Source organism: Eumetopias jubatus, unplaced genomic scaffold, assembly GCF_037043125.1.
Source record: "Eumetopias jubatus isolate StellerSeaLion01/CBP00866 unplaced genomic scaffold, mEumJub1_p1.0 scaffold_1, whole genome shotgun sequence".
NCBI lineage: Eukaryota > Metazoa > Chordata > Mammalia > Carnivora > Otariidae > Eumetopias > Eumetopias jubatus.
This window is the reverse complement of record NW_028274807.1, coordinates 42,341,356-42,361,556: the sequence shown is the minus strand read 5'-3', so window position 1 is coordinate 42,361,556 and position 20,201 is coordinate 42,341,356. Positions and strand designations below refer to the sequence as shown.

The 20,201-nt window shown below is 36.7% G+C and overlaps 1 protein-coding gene across 2 annotated transcripts in view; it reads right to left on the bottom strand.

Annotated features, from left to right (window-relative positions):
• The window catches only part of ARL13B (ARF like GTPase 13B), a 68,104-nt gene that overhangs the window by 41,702 nt on the left and 6,201 nt on the right, over nt 1-20,201 (bottom strand). For both annotated transcript variants that reach the window (XM_028113795.2, XM_088024251.1), the window contains exons 2-3: nt 10,878-10,948; nt 4,216-4,465 (exon numbers count right to left, since the gene is read on the bottom strand). In XM_028113795.2, coding sequence (XP_027969596.1) covers nt 4,216-4,465; nt 10,878-10,948 — 321 coding nt within the window. The remainder of the gene's footprint in view (nt 1-4,215; nt 4,466-10,877; nt 10,949-20,201) is intronic.

The window sequence follows — 20,201 nt, the reverse complement described above, 5'->3', positions numbered from 1 at the left end:
TGGGGATTATGTTGATTCCAGTGCTATTGATACAACTGCAAAAGTTGTTTACTTTTTCTACTGGAAAAGTCTCTATCTGTCCAGAGTATCTAATTTTAGTTTTTTTAAAATTAGGTTATAAATTGTTAAAGCAAGAGTATGGGAGTACATAGGGCAGATAATATAATTCATACCTTAATCAGAGTATAGGTTAATCTCTATTGTAGCTAAGAGAGTAAAAGGAACACTTTCTAGGTAAATAAACAGGTTAACATGATTACAGAGCAGGAACTTTGAACAGCATCTATTTTAACTCTCTTTAATCACTTTTACTTTTTTACTGAAATGGGTTCTTACAATTCCCTATAGTATGGTTCACATGATCATATATAGCTTAATACAAAAACAGAATTACAATATTTTACAGCTACTTTTAATATAGAAGAGGCATTTAACCACTAAGTCCAAAGAAGTAGAGTGACTTGCCAGGGTCATAAACAAATTCACATCAGCTCTTAGAATCCAGGTTCCAGACTCTCCATCTTCTCTTTAAACCCATGGTTTTTCAACTTTTCACAATTTCAGAGATTTTAATCAAAATATTATGCTCATTAAGTAGTAAATGCTATAGAATGGTACAAGAGACTTTCTGAGCTAATAAAACACAGAAGACTAGTGATGTTCTATGATTCTGACCTTTCAAGAGAGCCCTCAAGTCTGACATGAAGTGAAATGTGGCTGAGGCTTCATTTGCAATGACACATGCTGTGAGGCTGGTGTGTAAGAGCAAGTCAGGCCGAGCCAGAGACCGCCCCAGGACCTGCTACTGTGGTCACCTAACTTTGCTTCCCATAGCATGAATGAAGCCCGGCTCCATCAATTTGTAATTCTGTGATTATAGACAATATTCTAATTTTTCAGGTTTATTTCTGTTGAATGGCTGAATCTTCAGAAGTTTTATATTGTTTGCTGTTTTTCATCATTGGAGGGTAGGAAGAGGAAGTTATCTAGGTATTGCAGTGAGTTCTGAGAGGTTCTTTGGGTCCTAAATCAGCTAATCTAGGCTCAGACACGGATGAACAGAAGAAATTAGGTGCTGTCATTGAATTCTGCCCATGATAGGTCCAGATATTTGTGGGCTGAAAGGAAGCAGCTGAGTGCAACAAGAAGCACTGTAGCCTGCCTAATTCAGGTACCCTCCCCCTCCGTCTCCACAACCCACCAGGTCCTAGCACTGAGCTTAGCAGGGTTCTGCCAGAGGCCCTTCCCACTTATTATCTAGTGGAGTAATCAATGCCATACTTATTATGGGCTACGGTTGTATCAGTTAAAACAGAATTTATCTGCATGGAGCAGAGAAGGCAACGTGAATGACTTAAGCAGATGAACTGTAAAATGATCAAAGGTGTATTTTAAAGAGGTTTCATATTCTTTATATATACTTGCATTGTTTCACTTGTTAAAGCATGTACCGTTTTTGTAAAACATCAAGTTTTTTGGTAAAACATCAAATTCTGACAATTTGAAAAACATCAAATTAAACAAAAGACTCCTGCTAGCAATGTAGAGGAGAACTTGGAGGATGGGCAAGACTGTAGGGAGACTGCTTAGGAGACTGCTGCTCTCAGAAACACAGGTGAGAAGTGCAGAGGGATTACACAGGGGATTACAGAGAAGTAGAGACTCAAAGGATATTAAGACAGTGACATCAGTAAGAGAAATTACTTGTCAGTCAGAGAGAAAAAGGTAAACAGGAGAATTTCCAAACACAGGTTTTGTATAGGTATTTAAGAGGGATTTAGAAACATATAAAAAAGAAGTGGGGGTACAGGGGCCCCTGGCTGGCTCAGTCAGAAGAGCATATGACTCTTGATCTCAGGGTCATGAGAGTTTACTTAAAAACAAATAAATAAATATATGTATTTTTTTAAATAAGAAAAGATGGCATACAAAATTTTGTATATTATACACAACTGTATACATTACAAATTTTGCAAAATATGCATAGTAAATTTATCAAAATGTTAGCAGTGATTGGCATTGCATGGTCAATCAACATTTTTTAACTCCCTCTTCCCTACGTGTACTAAATTTATTAAGAATGTGTACTTTTTGTACATGTTGTGTATTTTTGAAGCACACTCATTTCAAAAAGCAGTTTACCTCTATTAAAAAAAATCCTTTCGTTGTAAAATTCCCTTGGAAAAAACTGGTCAAATGGCAAGCCATCCTATACTTCACAAGCAAATTATAGTATCCATTATTAATTCTCACGTCTTTGTGAAATCTCAGTGACTACGAAATTATAATGCTGAAGCAACCCCCTAGTTGGTGCTTTTCCAGAGTTTTGTTCTCCCTCTATTCCAAAAATCTATTAGGTGAGAGAGGTGAGAGAACGGACAGGAGGTCTCTTGCTGACCGTATTTCATTACTCAGTGCTAACTGTAGTCACTTAGGAACTGCACACTCCTGCCTCGTGATTTTTCCACATACATCTGCATGACTGCTTCTCTCCCCTCAAGTGTCATCTCCTCAATAAAACCTACTATGATTATCCTAATTATAAGAGTAACATACCCCTGTTATACCACCACCATAGGATCCCAGATATTTTACCTGCATTTTTCAATATATTTATCACTTAATGTGCAATATAACTTATTTATTACAGTTATTGTGTATGTCACCCCCTAGAATGTACGCTTCTGAGGTCATTCACGGATTTATATTGTTTTTGTTCCCAAATGTATCCCCATCACGAGAACAATGCCTAGGACATAGTGGATGCACAATAATATTTGCTGAATTAACACATGAATGAATGCATGAAAGAACAAATTAAATAAATGACTATTAGGTTAAAAAATGAACACACAATTATTTTACACATGAGCATCAGTCATCTCAGTCATTGACACTTATTACTTTAGAAGTCACTGGTTCTCGGGCGCCTGGGTGGCTCAGATGGTTAAGTGTCTGCCTTCGGCTCAGGTCATGATCCCAGGGTCCTGGGATCGAGTCCCGCATCGGGCTCCCTGCTCAGCGGGGAGCCTGCTTCTCCCTCTGCTTCTCTCTCTCTCTCTCTCTCTCTCTCTCTCTGTCTGTCATGAATAAATAAATAAAATCTTAAAAAAAAAAAGAGTTTTAAAAAAAAAGAAGTCACTGGTTCTTTGCTTAAATGTTTAGAGACTATCTTAGCCTATGGGGTTCAACATAGTTCGTTCTTTGTACATATGTCTATTAAACTTTCCTTCAGATTCAATAAAGATGAGAATTGATTACACAAATAAAATAACTTCACTAATTGGTTAAATAAATAAAAAATCAAGTCATATAACCCATACTAATAAATGATGCCATAAAGTCTTACGTTCTATAATCAGAGCTTCCAAACTGCCTCATTTAGAAATGTTCATTTACTACTGAGGACCACTGAGAAACTCTGCTTACAATTTCTCATTTAACCACATGATAAGCTGGTTGTTTTTTTTGTTTTTTTTTAATCCTCAGTGATGAAACAAGCATGAGGAAAAAGGGACAAGAAGGCAAGAGCACACATTTAGCTCACTATGATTTTAAGAGCAATTGAAAGGACTTTCACTTTTCTATGTCTTATAGTTACGGCGCCATCTGGTGTTTACATGCAGAAAGGCTGTGAGGGCAGATGGTGTAAAAGTCCTTTGTCACTTTTTAAAAAATGTTTATGCAGCCCAACAAAATGATATGAGCACATGACTAAGTTGATAACAACACAGATCACACATTCAATCTGGAAATACAGAAATAAAAATTTAGATATCACTGTGGCATTAGAAGAATAAATCTTTTAAATAACTTCCAAATAAGAATACTCTTCAAGAAAAACAAGACAAATGCAAAACATAAGTTATTAAAAGAGGGGAAAAACTGAAAAACATTCTAGAACCTTGTTAATAGGCCATTTCAAAATGCAGAATCTTATAAAAAGTAAATTATCAAATAAAACAAAGAGTTTATATTTGAATACCCAGAAGATCTAAGTATAACTCTTCATAATACAGCCTCAATCCTTAATCCCTATGGAGAATATAACAAGGCCTCACTATATTAACAATCTCCAGTTAATCACATCTTATTATATTAGGATGTGACAATTTTAGCTTATTCACTTATTTAGCTTATTTTGTAATTTAGGTAAATTTCTTTATTGGCTAATGCCACTGCTTCTGCGTTTACCATGACACCAACGTTACTTACACCAGTATAGGCTTTCCCGATATCCTAGGATGTCTTAGCACTTCCGACATTGTCTCTTTTGTCTCTTCCATTCTCTCTTCATCACTGGAATCCACAACAAATATTACCCCATAGGACTCAGCATAGTAATTCTTCCAGATTCCCCGAATTCTTTTTCCACCTCCCAAGTCAAAGATGGTGACTTCAAACTTTCCTTGCCTAAGGTCAATTTTGGAAAAGCCAACAGTAGGAGCTACATCTTCAGGATACTCTGTTTCAAATGATACAAAAAAACCCATTAGGCTTTAAATTAATAACATATATCTAACTTCACAACTTAAATGACATAAAGTGTTTATCATCATAATTTAGTACTAAATGGAATGTTTATTACTTGCTTACACACTAAGCTTTATATCTAAGTATACTGGTTTGGGGGAAGGGCAGATATAAAATATCCAACTAGAATTTATGCTCCATGCAGATAAAAATTTCTGTTTTTTGTTTATTTGTTTTATATTGATATAACCCCAGCTCCTAGAATAATGTCTACCCCATAACAGGTACTTAATAAATATCTGTAGAATGAATAAATGAATGAACTCTTGCCTTTAAGGCTATTGACTCTCCAAGTTACAAATAATAAAAATTTTAACCCTTCAACACCACAGCCATCCCCAGGGACCATTACAACCTCTGTGAAGTTATAAAGAAAAACTGAGTATTTAGAGAATAGTTGAGAAGAACCAAAAAATGGGAGAAGCTATGAGGAGTAGACTGTGCTTTTTTAATTACTGAATTAAAGCTATAATTGGAATAAAGAAACTTCTCAAGGCAGCTTGCAAATATAGAGTAGATTTCATTATTTCTACAGGAACATGTTTTGGATGTTCTCATAAATTTAAAATTGAAATTTTCTGTACTTAAGGATATGACAACACAAAGTAGGTACAGGGTGTACATAACTGCCAAGGAATGGTAATAACAATAAGATTAAAAAGATAACTAAGGTTCAAGAAAGACTTGAATTGGGAGCTGAGACTTCAGGCCTTCAAGCTACAGGTAAGAGTGATCTAAGTAACAGAAGAAATAGCAAAGGCAGGGAAGTACAAACAAGTTGAACATCATAGTTGGAGCAAACCCTTAAGATTGTGAATGCAGACTGAAGAGAGTTCTGGAGAGAACTGGGAGCCATGGAAGGTATTTCAGCAGACCAGTAATATAATTAAGGTGACTAAAGTGCTTTATTAAGAAACAACTTTGCAAAGTCTCTAGAACTGGCTAGAAATGAGAGTGATGGCCACTTTTCAGACAGATATGAAAACAAAGAAGAAAGAATGGGAAGAGAGAACTCATGAAAGACTAACAGAACCTAGTGACTTGATGGCAATGAAGAAGAGTTAAAACTTCACATTTGTCTCATTTTCTCTTCATCACCAGAATCCACAACTAACAGGACTCCAATGGACTTTGTTTACACCCGCATGGGCAATACAATGGCCCCAAACTACATGAGGCTTTTTAAATTAAAATCAGTTAAAATTAAATTTCAGTTCTTCAGCTGTACTATCTACATTTAAAAGTGCTCAAAGCCACATTGGCTAGTGGCCCATCCTACTACTAGCCCATATAGAACATTCCTATCATTGCAGAAAGCTCTACTGAATAACACTGGTGTAGATGGTCTTATCATTTCCACATTCAGCAAAACATTTGCTACTACAGAGGTAAGTTTGAAAGGCATTTGCTGCTAGGCTTAGGGGTGACTGGGAAACAGACTTGCAAGGTACTACTCCCTGGCAGCAAGTACTTTAGTGCAGTTTAAACAGTTCCCTAGAGAGTTCAAAGAGACATTACAAGTCCTATTTTTCTAAGACCTTTATTATCTAGGAGAAAAAAGTTTAGAAGCAATATAAGCAGAATGATACTCCCAAAACAGGATTACACTAGACATTTAAAAATATGGATCTAGTCCAGACCAAAACTGGTTTCCTTAGTGAAAATAAGCAGCCATCTTTGAGCATGATTTGAGAGGTACTCCCAGGAAATTATCAGTGAAAATAAATCAACAATGCTGGCGTAGGGATAAGGAAACTAACACGTACAGACACCTACTTCGGTACAGGACTTCATTAGGCATTAGGATATGAAGATGAATAAGATAGGGTTGCTGTCCTCCAAGAACAAATAGTTCCATATAGACAGATACTATTAATGGAAATAATACAAGAACTGATATTTCTTTGAAAAAAGTCTGGAGAGGATAGCGTGAGGATCGCATGCCTGTGTCCTGTGTCCATGTGCTTCCCTCCCCCTGCAAAACTCATATGTTGAAACCCTAATCCCCAGTGAGATGGTGTTTGGAGGTGAAGCCTTTGGGAGGTAATTAGCTTTGGGTGAGGTCATGAGGGTTAGTATACTTAGAAGAAGACACAGAGAGCTTGTTTTCTGTCTCTGCACCACATGAGGACACAGCAAGAAGTTGGTTGTCTATAAATCAGGAAGAGGGCCCTCATCAAGAACCCAACTATACTGGCACCCCGACTTCACACTTCCAGCCTCCAGAACTTGTTTAAATTAAGATACTGGTACAGCAGCCCAAACCAAGACCAAGGGCATTCAAGAGGAAAACAATAAAGAGAAGGGAGGCACAAGTTATGGAATACAAAGGCTTCAGAAAGACCATGAAAGAAAAATGAAGTATTAAAAAACTACATAATTATAATAAAGAAGGGAGAAGAACATTCCGAGCAGGAGAGCAATGTAAGCACAGATAAAATGATGGCAACATTCCCAGGAAACCAATTCAGATTAGGTAATTTGTCCAAGGTTACACGGTAGGCAGAGCAAGGATTCAAATCTAGGTCAAGACATTAAACACCTTTCCTCCCTGAATTCTCTAGCCTTTCCTCTGCATCCTACTCATGATTATGTGTTTCAAGACTGAAGACTAAATGTTCTGGATACAACTTCCCTATAAATCCTTCCTGATGATTTCTTTCTACTTCCAGTATCACCCACACGCTCTATCATAATATTCTGTCTTCTTGCTTGCTGGTCTTCACAATAGCCTGTCCCTTCCCACTATCTGGGACCTACTTTGTATCCTTAATACTTAGCCCAAAGTATATAGTGGCTCAATATTATAACACCAGACTGCCATGACAGCTGAAGCTACTGTCCTTACATCCATCTTCCATATATTTATCCATCTGTTCATGCTAGTAGCCATTTATTGAGGGCCTATTATAGATCAGGCATCATACAAGAACTAGGGGTACAAAGACAAATGGTCCCCAATCCTGAGGATTTCAGTAAAGTATATGTGTTAAGACAATCTCTAGAAAGCCCAAGATAAAGTGAAAATATATAATCAATAACTATTTATTGAGAATCTATTGTATGCTAAGCACTGTGCAATGTCCTAGATACACAATAATAAGATCCATCTTCTGATCTTACAGAAATCTTATGTAGAGGAGAAAAGTGGAAACATAAACAAATAACTATAACATAGTGAAGATATGTTAATATCCAACAAAGCTAGGGATCAATTTACACAAAGAAAACTTCTGCCACCCAAATAACAATCATTTCTTAGAAACTATTAGGAAACACACTGGATAGTCAGAAAATCCTGGATTTTTTTAGCTGAGCACATACCTATTTAGGATAAAGACTACAATCCCCAGTCTCTGTGGCAGCTAGGGATGGCTATTAGAGCACACTCTAGATAATGAGCTTGTGTTGTAGCATTAAATGTTTAACCACTTTGGGGGTACTTCGATATGCAGTGTTTGCCATTTTCCATGGTATAAATACTCCCACTATGGCCAATTTCAAACTAGTGTGAGGTACCAGAAAACACAGTTGGGAAGAGATATACCTAACTGGCTCTAGATAGCTGATATGAGCCAAGAGAGCAAGTAGGAGCCAGCTCCAGAATACCACCGGTTCTAGTCAATGTCACTAAATTGAACTGATACAGCAGCTTCTAGTTCATGCCCTTAAAAGAAAATAAAATGGCCTCTCTTCCCCTTTACTTCTTCCTTCTAGCTGAAATGCACAGTACTGAGCCACCTTGGACTAGATAGGCAAGGGAGAACACTATAAATGGCAAAAAAATAGGAGAAGGAACTTGAATCTCTACCACCATGGGGCTGTTATGCTACACCTACGCTACTTTAGTGTGCACTATTATGAGAAATAAAATTCTATTTTGTTAAGCCACTGTTATTTCAGGTCTCTGTTAGGACAACTGAACCTATATCCAACTAATACAATCACTTTGATAGCCATAAAGAAGAGAAGTTGATTGAAAGAAGCAAAGGTCAAGGTAACGAAAGTACTTTGATTAGGAAGCTATCACATTCTAGATGAAAGACACTGAGGGTGTGGATTTAGACACTGCAGTTAGAAAAGAAGCACATATATCTCGAAAGAGGAAAGAGGAAAGAGGAAAGAGGAAAGGAAAGGAAAGGAAAAAGAAAAGAAAAACAGAGACAACCCAGAAATAAGCTGAAGAGTGGAAGCCATGGCAGAAATGTTGGAAGAAGGTTGCCTATTACACCTAAGGCATGGCTGAACTGGGACACCAAAATGAGTAAAACTTTGGGAATTTATGGTCTGGAAAGGTGAAAGAGATACATGAATGAAGGAGTAATTTAAGTAGTGATACAAGTAGGTATAAGTAAGTATAGGCCAAAGCAGAGGAAGTAGTCAAGTCTACTGATGGTGGTGGTAATGGCTAAGGGTAGCAGGAGGTGGAAAAGACTTCATGAAGAATGAGACTATATAACAAAAATCCATCTTTAGAGATATATAGATACTCTGCTTTAAAGATAAGCAGATATTCTCTCTAGTAAGACAAGTGGGAATAGCATAAACAAATACAAAGGCATGAAAAAAGTCCACTGGAAAACTTCATCTAGTTCTATCTAACTGGAATTCTTAAAAAAGAAAAAAGGTAAGAAATCTGTCACTAGAGTAGGCTAAAGAATAAATAAACAAGATGAAGAACAAAAACAGAACCAGAGGGAAGCTTAAAGTTGAAGACAGCTTTAACTTTCTGTTCATGATGTAACACCTTGAGTATTTTCTAAACTCAGAAAAATAAACTGATGGATATATGGAGGTGAAAATCAGAAGAGAAAGAGCCTAATGGATAGAGGATGTTCTAAGTACACACAATAGATTAGATGGTCTGATTCTTAGATTATGCTCCCCTGAATGTAAGACTGAAGAAATGGAAGAAGATGTTTAAATGAGGAGTCACGGTGTGCAGGCCAAGTCTGGCTCACTACCTATTTTTATATGGCCCCCAAGCTATAATTGCGTTTTATATTTTTAAATAATTACAAAAATATCAAAAAGACAATATAACACATCAAATTTTAGTGTCCCAAACAAAATTTCATTGGAACACGGCCATGCTCATTTGTTTATATATTGTCTCGGCTGCTTTTGAACTATGTCAGGGTTGTAGAGTTGGGAAAGAGACCTCATGACCCTCAAAGTTTAAAATATTTAATATCTGGCTCTTTACAACAGAAGTTTGCCACCCCTGGTTTAGATGATGATGAGTGCTCTGTGAGGATATAACCTAGGACATAGCATGAAGGGTATGTACAAAAGGACTTCATAAGAATCCAAAGACCAAAATACATAATTTACATCTAATGTTACATAGTAGAATATGAGGTGACAAAACAGCAAGTTTTGCAAGGTGTTAATTTTCTTTCACAAGCCTCCATAAATAAAAGCCCCCTGACTATTTGATATGTATATCTTGTTACAACATCCTTTTTCAGCAACAAATATATGTTAAGTTTTTTCCCAATTCATACCTTTAAGATGCTTGGCCACATCTTCTGGGTATACAACAAACTCACCAGCACAGTTGCTTCTATTTTGTAGTACATAGCATTAAATTAACACTAAATAAATACATTCAATGAGATGCAATATAAATGACATAAAACCCTTTGATAAAAAAGAGGCCCTGGGAGCACCTGGGTGGCTCAAATGGTTGAGCGTCTGCCTTCTGCTCGGGTCGTGGTCCCGGGGTCCTGGGATTGAGTCCCACATCGGGCTCCTGACTCGGCGGGGAGCCTGCTTCTCCCTCTCCCTCTGCCTCTCCCCCTGCTCATGTGCTCTCTCTCTCTCTGTCTCAAATGAATAAACAAAATCTTAAAAAAAAGAGGCCCTAATTTTAACATAACTATAAAAATCAAGGTGAATCATGTTGAAAAAAAATATTGAAAAAAAAATCAAGACATATAAAGACAGTTGTGCTGGCTAACTATATTTCTACCTCTCTTTCGTTTAGGCATAGCCTTGTGACTAAATTCTGGCCAAGAGAATGTAAGTGGAAGATGGGTATCATTCAAGGCAGGGCATGTCCTTTTTTTGCTTTTTCCCTCCTGTGCTGAGAAGACAAATGTGATCCCTTTAATCCGATCAAAGACCTCAAGGATACTCTGCATCTCTGCACTTATTCAAATCTGAAACATGTTAACTGGCTGGTACTCTTAAGCTAGAGTCTATTCACCATATTAGCCACAAGTATACTAAGAATTTAAAGTAATGGAGTGTATACTATCTATACCAAATAAACATGTAACAAAGCAATTTACACACATTAGTAATTCAGAATAATTTAATAATAAATATTTTCCACTTACCTCCTTGGATTCCCTTTGCCGTTGCTGTTTTACCAGCATTATCAAGTCCCACCATCACAAGAGTCACCTTTCTTAAAATAATAAAAATTTAAAAATCACTTTCTGAATTAATTCAATATTGAGGAAAAAATAAAAGTAAATTCATTCATTCAAGCAACATTTAAGGAGCTTCTACTATGTATAAGACAATCTGCTAGACCCCAGGCAGTTCAAAAATGAATAGAATAGATTCCAAAAGCAAAATTCTTGAGAAATACCTTTAAAGTGTCATCCTTCTGTTCTATAAGCAAAAAAGAAAATTGTAGAGGAGATTGTGCAAAAGGTAGAGAAAGACTAAGAGAAAGAGAAAGAAGGAAGAAAGAAGGATTCTAACACATAAGTTACTTATCATGGCTAAAGACTCAATTTTCTAGTTAATTGAATTCTAAGGATCATCACAAATCTGTTTTCTTGTGAAATACATAAGAAAACAATTATTGCTAGGTTCTAGGCACTACTGGTGTGCTCACCTCTGTTTTTAGATATGCAGCACCTTACCAAGTATAAATCTTAAACACAGTATAATAACATGATTATTAACTTAAGTGTATTTTGAAATAGGGTTCCTACAATTGTAAAGCTTAAAATGTTTTTGATGATATAGCTAAACTTGAATCAGGAAAAAAAAATCTAGTTCAATTTTACAGTCGAAGAAACATAAGCCCAGAGTTGTAAGATAATGAGTTGCTTACAAAGTCAGAACCAGAACCTAAATCACTTAACTCCTAGAGACTTCTTAAACCGGGGATAGGTAAAAAGAAACAAATCTATTATAATGGTCCTATTATCTTGGCAATACAGTCCACCACTAGAGCTCATTTCTGGTTCAGGTTGAGCCATCACACAATATAACAGGTAAGACCATCCATTAACACCACAGATTTGGGAATATAGCAAGAAAGCCACAGCATAACACGGCTGTCATGTTAAAGCCACAGGGCCACATTCTTATGGGATACAGTCAGGGCTTCTGCCAAGTCATTCTTCACTAACAATCATCCCAAAAAGGGTTAAAAAAAAAACACAAAAAAATAGAACTTAGATGTTAAGAAGGGGTGTTCTTTCATCTCTCTAGCCCTGACTCTCTTGGATCTGTTTGTTTTTGTTTTATTCTACATGTATTCAAAGGATCCATATAACAAAAAGAAAGGACAGAGTTGAAGGTGTAAGGCAGTCAGGTTATGGGTCATAACGCTGAAGAAGTACAAACTTGGTCTTGCAAAAGCCAAATTGGTCATCTATTAAACAAATAGTTACTGACCATCTTCTGTACACTAGACACCAGTGTTCTAGGTATTTGAGATACACCTGTTTGTTTGTTTTTTAAGATTTTTTATTTATTTGTCAGAAAGAGAGCACAAGCAGGGGGAGTGGAAGAGGGAGAAGTAGGTTTCCCACTGAGCAAGGAGCCCAATGTGGGACTCGATACCAGGACCTCAGGATCATGACCTGAGCCAAAGGCAGACGCTTAACTGACTGAGCCACCCAGGTGTCCCAAGATATACCTGTTTATTAAAATAACTACAACAACAAGAAAACAAACAAAAACAGATACAGAAATTCTTCCCTTACTAAACTTACATGTTAGTGGCAGGAGACAATAATAATAAATATAAGAACTAAGTACATTATAACTATGTTGGAAGGTGGTTACATACTATTAAAAAATATAGAATAAAGCAGGGTAAAGGGAGGCAGGAGTGGGGATTTTTTTATGTAGTTTTATGTAGGTGGGCTGCAGTTTTATGTAGGTGATATGGGCAGTTTTATATAGGTGATATGGGCAGTCCTCACTGAGAAGGTAAAATCGGAGCAAGGCCTTGAAGGAGGGTTGAAGGAGGGAGTTAGTCATGCAAATATCTGGGTCAAGAGAATATCTAGGGCAAAGGCACTAACACGGGGGCATGCAGGAATGTTCTAATATCAGCATGCAAGCCAATGTGGTAAAACCCAGTGAGAATGGAGCAGGGAAGAACAGGGAGTCAGAAACACATCAGAGGCCAGATCATGGAGGGCCTTGTAGGTGAGGACTTTGGCTTTTGTGAATGAAGTTAATTTACTCTCCATATTAATTTCTTTTGTTATCCAGGAGCCACAGTCTTCTAAAAGTTTCAACTGTCTATACCCACCATGGGGAATAATTGGAAGTATATCTAAGCTTGAATCAGTGCAAGAATAAAGTAAGCCACAATTAGCAGCATCCCCATACCCCATCCCTAGTCATCCAGTGGGGGGTCAGTGGGAATGCCAAAGAGAACCATGACAGATTACGAATTTAAGGAGCTGAGGTAGTATGTGAGTTCTGGATACCTCTATTCATGTAGAAATTACACCTGCATTATCAACTGTGAAAAATATGAGTTTATTTCTTGAGAAAGCAGTGCAATATTCTGGAGTATAACTTTATTATTTTGTTTGAAGAATTTATAACTACCAAATATCAAATAAGATTTAAATACAAATTATGGGGCGCCTGGGTTGGCTCAGTTAGTTAAGCATCTGCCTTCAGCTCAGGTCATGATCTCAGGGTCCTGGGATAGAGCCCCGCATTGGGCTCCCTGCTCCATGCTCAGCAGGAAGCCTGCTTCTCCCTCTCCCTCTGCTGCTCCCCCTGCTGTGCTCTCTCTCTCTTTCAAATAAATAAATAAAATCTTTAAAAAAAAGATTTAAATACAAAATAATTTCTTAGGCAAAGTATAGTAAATGTCTATCCAAAAGAAATGGATAATGTAGCATTTATATAATATTTTAGGTAACTCAAGTTACTAGATATACAATTAGATTAAAATAATATTAAAACTAATTCAATTGCCCTTTGAAAAATGTATAATGTATTTCAAGATCTACCATGCTTCAAACATGACGATGAATCAAAACAATTACTATTAGGGAACAAAATGCCCACATTATGCTTATTTGCATCATTTACTCTATAAATATTTATTAAACACCTTTTATACAGCAGCAACAAACATTCCACAATCCCTAGCCCTCCTACACCTTAGAGCAAGAAAACAGGTTTTAGGTAAGTATGTGTGGTGACTGTTGTCATGGAAAAGCACAGGCAGCTGCAGGGAGAGATGGTAGGCAACCATACCTATTCTAGAAGTCAAGGAAGACTAACTGCAACTAGGTCAGCAGTTCCTAGGCACATCACGGAACTGATGATTTCTCATGCCTTATGAGCCAGAGTGGAAAATCTCAAATATACGTTTTCCAGGAAAATGGCCCCTCATTCTCAATTACATAGACTGCATCTTACGTTTTCTCTCCATTCTTGCCAAGATTTCAGCTGAAAAAATCTTCCAAATAATTGCTCTTAAACATTTTGAAACATTGCTCTTAAAGCTTGCTACCAAGGGTATTAGCTTTTACCTTAAAAGTTTTCCTTTTTTAATAGACTATTAAGTTCAAACAAAAAAAGTCCTTCAAACATGAAAATAACACATTGGAAAATTGTAATTATGCTGAGAGGGACACAAAATAATCTCTCTGGATTTCTTTTTTACTGTGACTACTCTTGAAAGTAGTTAATTTTTTATATCATTACGCCATATACTTGAAAACATGACTTTAAATATTTGAGGTAAAGTCTTAATGAATAAACATAACATTAGCAGTACAAATGAAAATCACAGCATGAATTACTGCAATGTCTGATAACAAAACATTAAATTTATACTTTCAGAACAGAATGGGTTTATTTTATTTTTTTTCTAAAGATTTTATTTGACAGAGAGACAGCTGGAGAGGGAACACAAGCAGGGGGAGTGGGAGAGGGAGAAGCAGGCTTCCCACAGAGCAGGGAGCCCGACACTCCGACGCTGGGCTCGATCCCAGAACCCTGGGATCTTGACCTGAGCCGAAGGCAGATGCTTAATGACTGAGCCACCCAGGGGTCCCCAGAATGGGTTTAAAAGGTTAACATTCACCTAACACTCAAAATTCTATGCAACCCTTTAAAAAATGAAGATGTACAATCTAACACATGTTAAAATGTACATGTCATTACAGCTGTTTAAAATATGGTAAATCATCACTGATTGGGAACAGCTGGCTGTGCCTATGACAAAAGAAGGATGGAAGACACTGTCTTTTAACCTTATGATTACTGATCAAATACATTAGCCCTTCTATTAAAAATATATATATATATACAGTGTGGTTAGGTTTATAGTGTCTAGAAAAGTTGATACTAGCAAAAAAAAAAAAAAACACAAGTCATTTGGTCAGACAGTAGGCATTATGGACACAAACATGCCTGAGACATGGTTTTCTATCTCAGAGTACTCATCTTGTAACGAGAGTGACTAAAACATAAACAAATATTAGTACAACAAAAAACAACAGGTACAGAAATTCTTCCCTTACTAAACTTACATGATAGTGGCAGGAGACAATAATAATAAATATAAGAACGAATATTAGTACATTGTGACACTATGACAGTTAAATATGCTCATCTATAAATACAAGATATTAAAGTAATACAGAGCAAGAGGACTTTATCCAGCCTAAAGATACAGAAGGTCAGGGAAGCTTCCTAGACAAGGCAATGCTTCAGCTAAGCTGTTAAAGTGGAAAAGTTTGCCAAACAAGGGGAAGATGAAAATGGAAGGTAGGAGGATGAAGAGATTCCAACTAAGAACACTGCCTGAGAAGATACCACACCAAGGAGGTGAGGAGAACTGGCAGGATGTAGAGTTGCTAAAGCCAGGGGTTAAGAGTACACCTTAGAGCAGCCTTAAACAAAAGGAGAACACGCTTGTTAGAATCACACATAATCATGACGCAATACGACTACACACTGAGTCTAAAGGAAACTTGATATACTGCTACCTTAGGAACTAGTATCAACAAATAGTTAACAATGTGACCTTCCCAGAAGTTGAAAGTGATCACTTCACTCTTACCACAGTTATCCCTGAGTCATTAATTATATATCAAACTAGAAAGGCTGAGATGAAAAGGACTTCGTGGTATTTTAAGATGTACAGTATGTTTGTACTAATAACAAATCTGATAGATTGCCACAACCTTGGTATTAGACCTGTATTCAAGTCCCAGATTTGCCACTTCCAAGTTATATGACCTGGGCCATGTTATTTAACTTCTCAGAATTTTATCAGTAAAATGAGTTAATAATAACATCCCTCCCATAGGAATGTGGTTAAATGAAATATGACAATGCAAGTAAAGTGCTCAATGCCTGTGGCACAAAATAAGTGCTCAACCAATAGCTATTCTTATTACAGCATAAGACTCAAAACAGGGAGTCCATGAGATGAGACCACAGAAAGAGGCAGGGACCAGATTACAGAAGGGAATGAATGGGTGCAGTTTTACACATGTTGAGAGTGCTCACTCATCTCACACTGAAGTCTGAAGCTGAAGGAGAGATCTGTGCTAGGTTTATGAGACATACACCTGGTAATTAAAACTATGAGAACAGATGAAAGATCCCAGGGAGGGTGCAGGAGGGAGAAGAGCCCGGGGCGAGGGTGGCATGGAACCCTGAGAACCTTTGAAGAAACCCTTAAAACTGTAGTCAGAAAGAAATGAGGAGACTAAAGAAATGGCAGCATTGGGAATAGTTTCCAGAAGGGTTATGAGATAAACAATATCAAATACTGCAAAGTTTCGTAAAATAAAAGTATCTTTTTCGTAATTGTCCCAAATTAAGTAACTCAGTAGTAAATGCTCTCATCTTTTCCCAAACCCTGCAATAACCAATGCCTTGAATTTATACAGTATGTCTTAATAATTCAAAGCTACTTTACCCTACCATTTATATTCATACTGTCCCTGCAAGCAGAGCGGGTACAAGTTACCCATCCCTACGTGCTCATAAAAAGTCAACAGCAGTTTCCATGGCAAGTTTAAATACAATGGCTTGTAAAAATAGTAATAATCATTATTATCTTAAAGGGTAATTTGGACCATTTTGTTTAGCCTAAAATTTACTCACATTTATATATATGCACACAGATACACATCTGATAGCCAAGTACTATGGCTCATTTTCTTTTTTTTTTTTTTTAAGATTTTATTTGTTTATTTGTGTCAGAGAGAGAGAGAGAGAGAGAGAGAGAGAGAGCACAAGAAGGCGGGCAGCAGACAGAGAAGCAGGCTCCCTGCTGAGCAAGGAGCCTGACGTGGGACTCGATCCCAGGACCCTGGGATCATGACCTGAGCTGAAGGCAGACCCTTAACCGACTGAGCCACCCAGGCACCCCAGTATGGCTCATCTGCATCAGAGTATCTTGAAGGTATTGTGGTATTTTACACAGTATCACAATCATAACTTAGTTCATGGACCTAATAGAAAGTAGATTACCTAATAACATGTACACTAACTAAGGTCATGAATAGCATGCTGTTAATAAAACCTAACCATGATATTGATGAAAATCTAACTAAGGCATTTTTCTGCTTAAAATCCTTAAACAAGGGCGCCTGGGTGGCTCAGTTGGTTAAGCGACTGCTTTTGGCTCAGGTCATGATCCTGGAGTCCCGGGATCGAGTCCCGCATCGGGCTCCCTGCTCAGCGGGGAGTCTGCTTCCCCCTCTGACCCTCTTCCCTCTCGTGCTCTCTATCCCTCATTCTCTCCCTCTCAAATAAATAAAATCTTTAAAAATAAATAAAATAAATAAAATAAAATAAAATCCTTAAACAAAATCAAGTCCAAACTCTGTAGCCTCCTCCTCTGCCACTCTCCTCCAGCAGGCCTACTAGTGCAGGTGCTACCCTCATCCTTTCTGTCCTTCCTGACCATCCATGCTACCACAGCAAACAGACATTAACTTTCTCATGCAACTGCTCATACAGCGTCCTCTACTAGAACTTGTCAATCAACTCTGTAGCCCTAGCATCAAATGCGCCAGACACACATTAAGCATCTTTACTGAATGAAACAGCATAATATATTTTCCGACTCCCCCATTTGCTGAGTAAATATTAAGTAAAATTAAAATATATAATTTTCAGTTGATAAACTACTACAATGGATTTAATTTACATAAATCTTCACATAAAAGCAAGAGTTCAATCTTAGAAAATGTAATTAAAAGTATCTATCTTCTGGGATGCCTGGGTGGCTCAGTCCATTAAGCATCTGCCTTCAGCTCAGGTCATGATTCCAGGATCCTGGAATGGAGTCCCTCATCAGGCTCCCTGCTCAGCTGCTCTGCCTGCCACTCTCCCTGCTTGTGATCTCTCTCTCTCTCTCTGACAAATAAAAAAAATCTTTAAAAAAAATTATCTACTTACATCAAACTGGCTGAAGTTTTCTGAAAAAGTTTATGTGCTCAAGGTTTCAAGGTAATAATTAACAGTGAGAAATATTTTTTAAAATAATTAAAAAAATTAAAAGTAGGGATTAAGAGAGTCAAAAGCTTGTTTTATATATTTGATCTCAGAGTCTCTTTTTATATAACAGATATACAATTTGATATATCAGAAATATAAGCAACATAATACTGGAGTTTTGAACTTAGAAAATATTTGATTTGTCAATCTTTTTTGAGTGACATTATTACAATCATTTGAACATCTACAATTCTAAACTTCCTGACCTGTCAACTAAGGAGACAATACTTCAAATGAGATAATTACATAAAAACTATTTCTAACTTCAAAAATATTTTGCAAGTCAAAAATAAACTATTTTGGGGGCGACTGGGTGGCTCAGTTGGTTAAGCAGCTGCCTTTGGCTCAGTTCATGATCCAAGAGTCCTGGGATCGAGCCCTGCATCGGTCTCTCTGATCAGTGCGGAGTCTGCTTCTTGCTCTTCCTCTCTCTCTGACCCTCTCCCCACACTCACGTTCTCTCTCTGTCTCAGATAAATAAAATAAAATCTTAAAAAAAACCCACACACACAATTTCACCAAAACACTAAAAAAACTTAACACATTTTAAGTTCTAGAATATTTAGAACTACATAAAGCAGGTTCTAAATTGAAAAAGTAACATAAACATATGTAGGAAAAAAAGACTTGGGAACACTATTTTATAATAAATGTGTGAGAGAAAGAAAAAACCTACCACAAAAAAAAAAAAATCAATATAATAAAAAATTTACCAAAAAAAAATTATGGTGTGATTTTATTGTACAAGTGCGCTATTTTCTGACATTTTAATTCAGATTGCGGAACGCAGGATAATATTACATCAAAATCACTATCTAAATTTATGGACCATTAATAAATAGAAAGAGGACCAAACTTGGGGTCATATGCTAGCTCTGAAGTCAAATTTTTAGTGTCCATTTGTTTATTTCTAAAATATAAAGGGGTAGAATCAGAATGTCTCTAGGTCCCTTTTTATCCTAAAATTCTAAACCTAATAAGAATAAACAAGAAGCCCCAGGCGTTTAAAAAGAAATGTAAACCATTCCAGTTCTGCATACAGCACATCAGATAATCCTCACTAATCTGTGTGTACAGCTTAATTAACAAATTAAAAACTCAGCAGTTTCTATAAACGGTCTAGGATTTACAGTTGTATTTATTTAAACCAAAATGATGGCTATTGAGGTACTAAATGTTTCCCCACTGAAAAAATTCATAGCAAAGATGATATACCCTATCATGGTAGGCTTTTATCAGACACCACAGAGATGTACAGAAAGCATTAATCCACAACGCTTAAGTAACATCTGAGTCTCTTTTACAGTTGGCCACAGTGAACAACAATTTACTAATAAATTTCAAGTAAAGTTTTGATAAGCTGAATTCTGACATCAAAAAACACAGACGGGCAAGAAACTACTTCCAGCTAGTGGTTACCTCTAGGAAGGGATGGTAGGAGATGAATAGGGAGCAAGGAGCTTCAAAGATTTGTTATCTATTTCTTTAGAAAAAAACTGAAATGTGATAACCAAAGTTTAATACTTGTAAAATCTAGGTAGTAGGCACATAAGTACTTACTATATTTTTCTTTTTGTTTAAATAATAGTAAATGTTTTTATTTCTAATTGTAATATTATGTCATTCTTGTTGCCAATTTTTTTCTCATTTAACTTGATATTAATTTTCTGCTTCTCTTAGGTAAGCCATTTCTGAATTCATGCCCTTGGAAAGCTTAGGAAGCACAAAATTTCTTCAAGGCCCCAGTAAAATTATACCCCTTCCAAAATCTTGTCTTTTATTCTTGCTAAAAATCTTAGAAATCATCTTGCAACTCTTGCGTGTTCTATCACATTTTAAATGCACTATTCCATCAACTAGACACTACCTGGCATAAATCATAGGAGTTTAGAGTATGTAGATGATAATATGTAAGG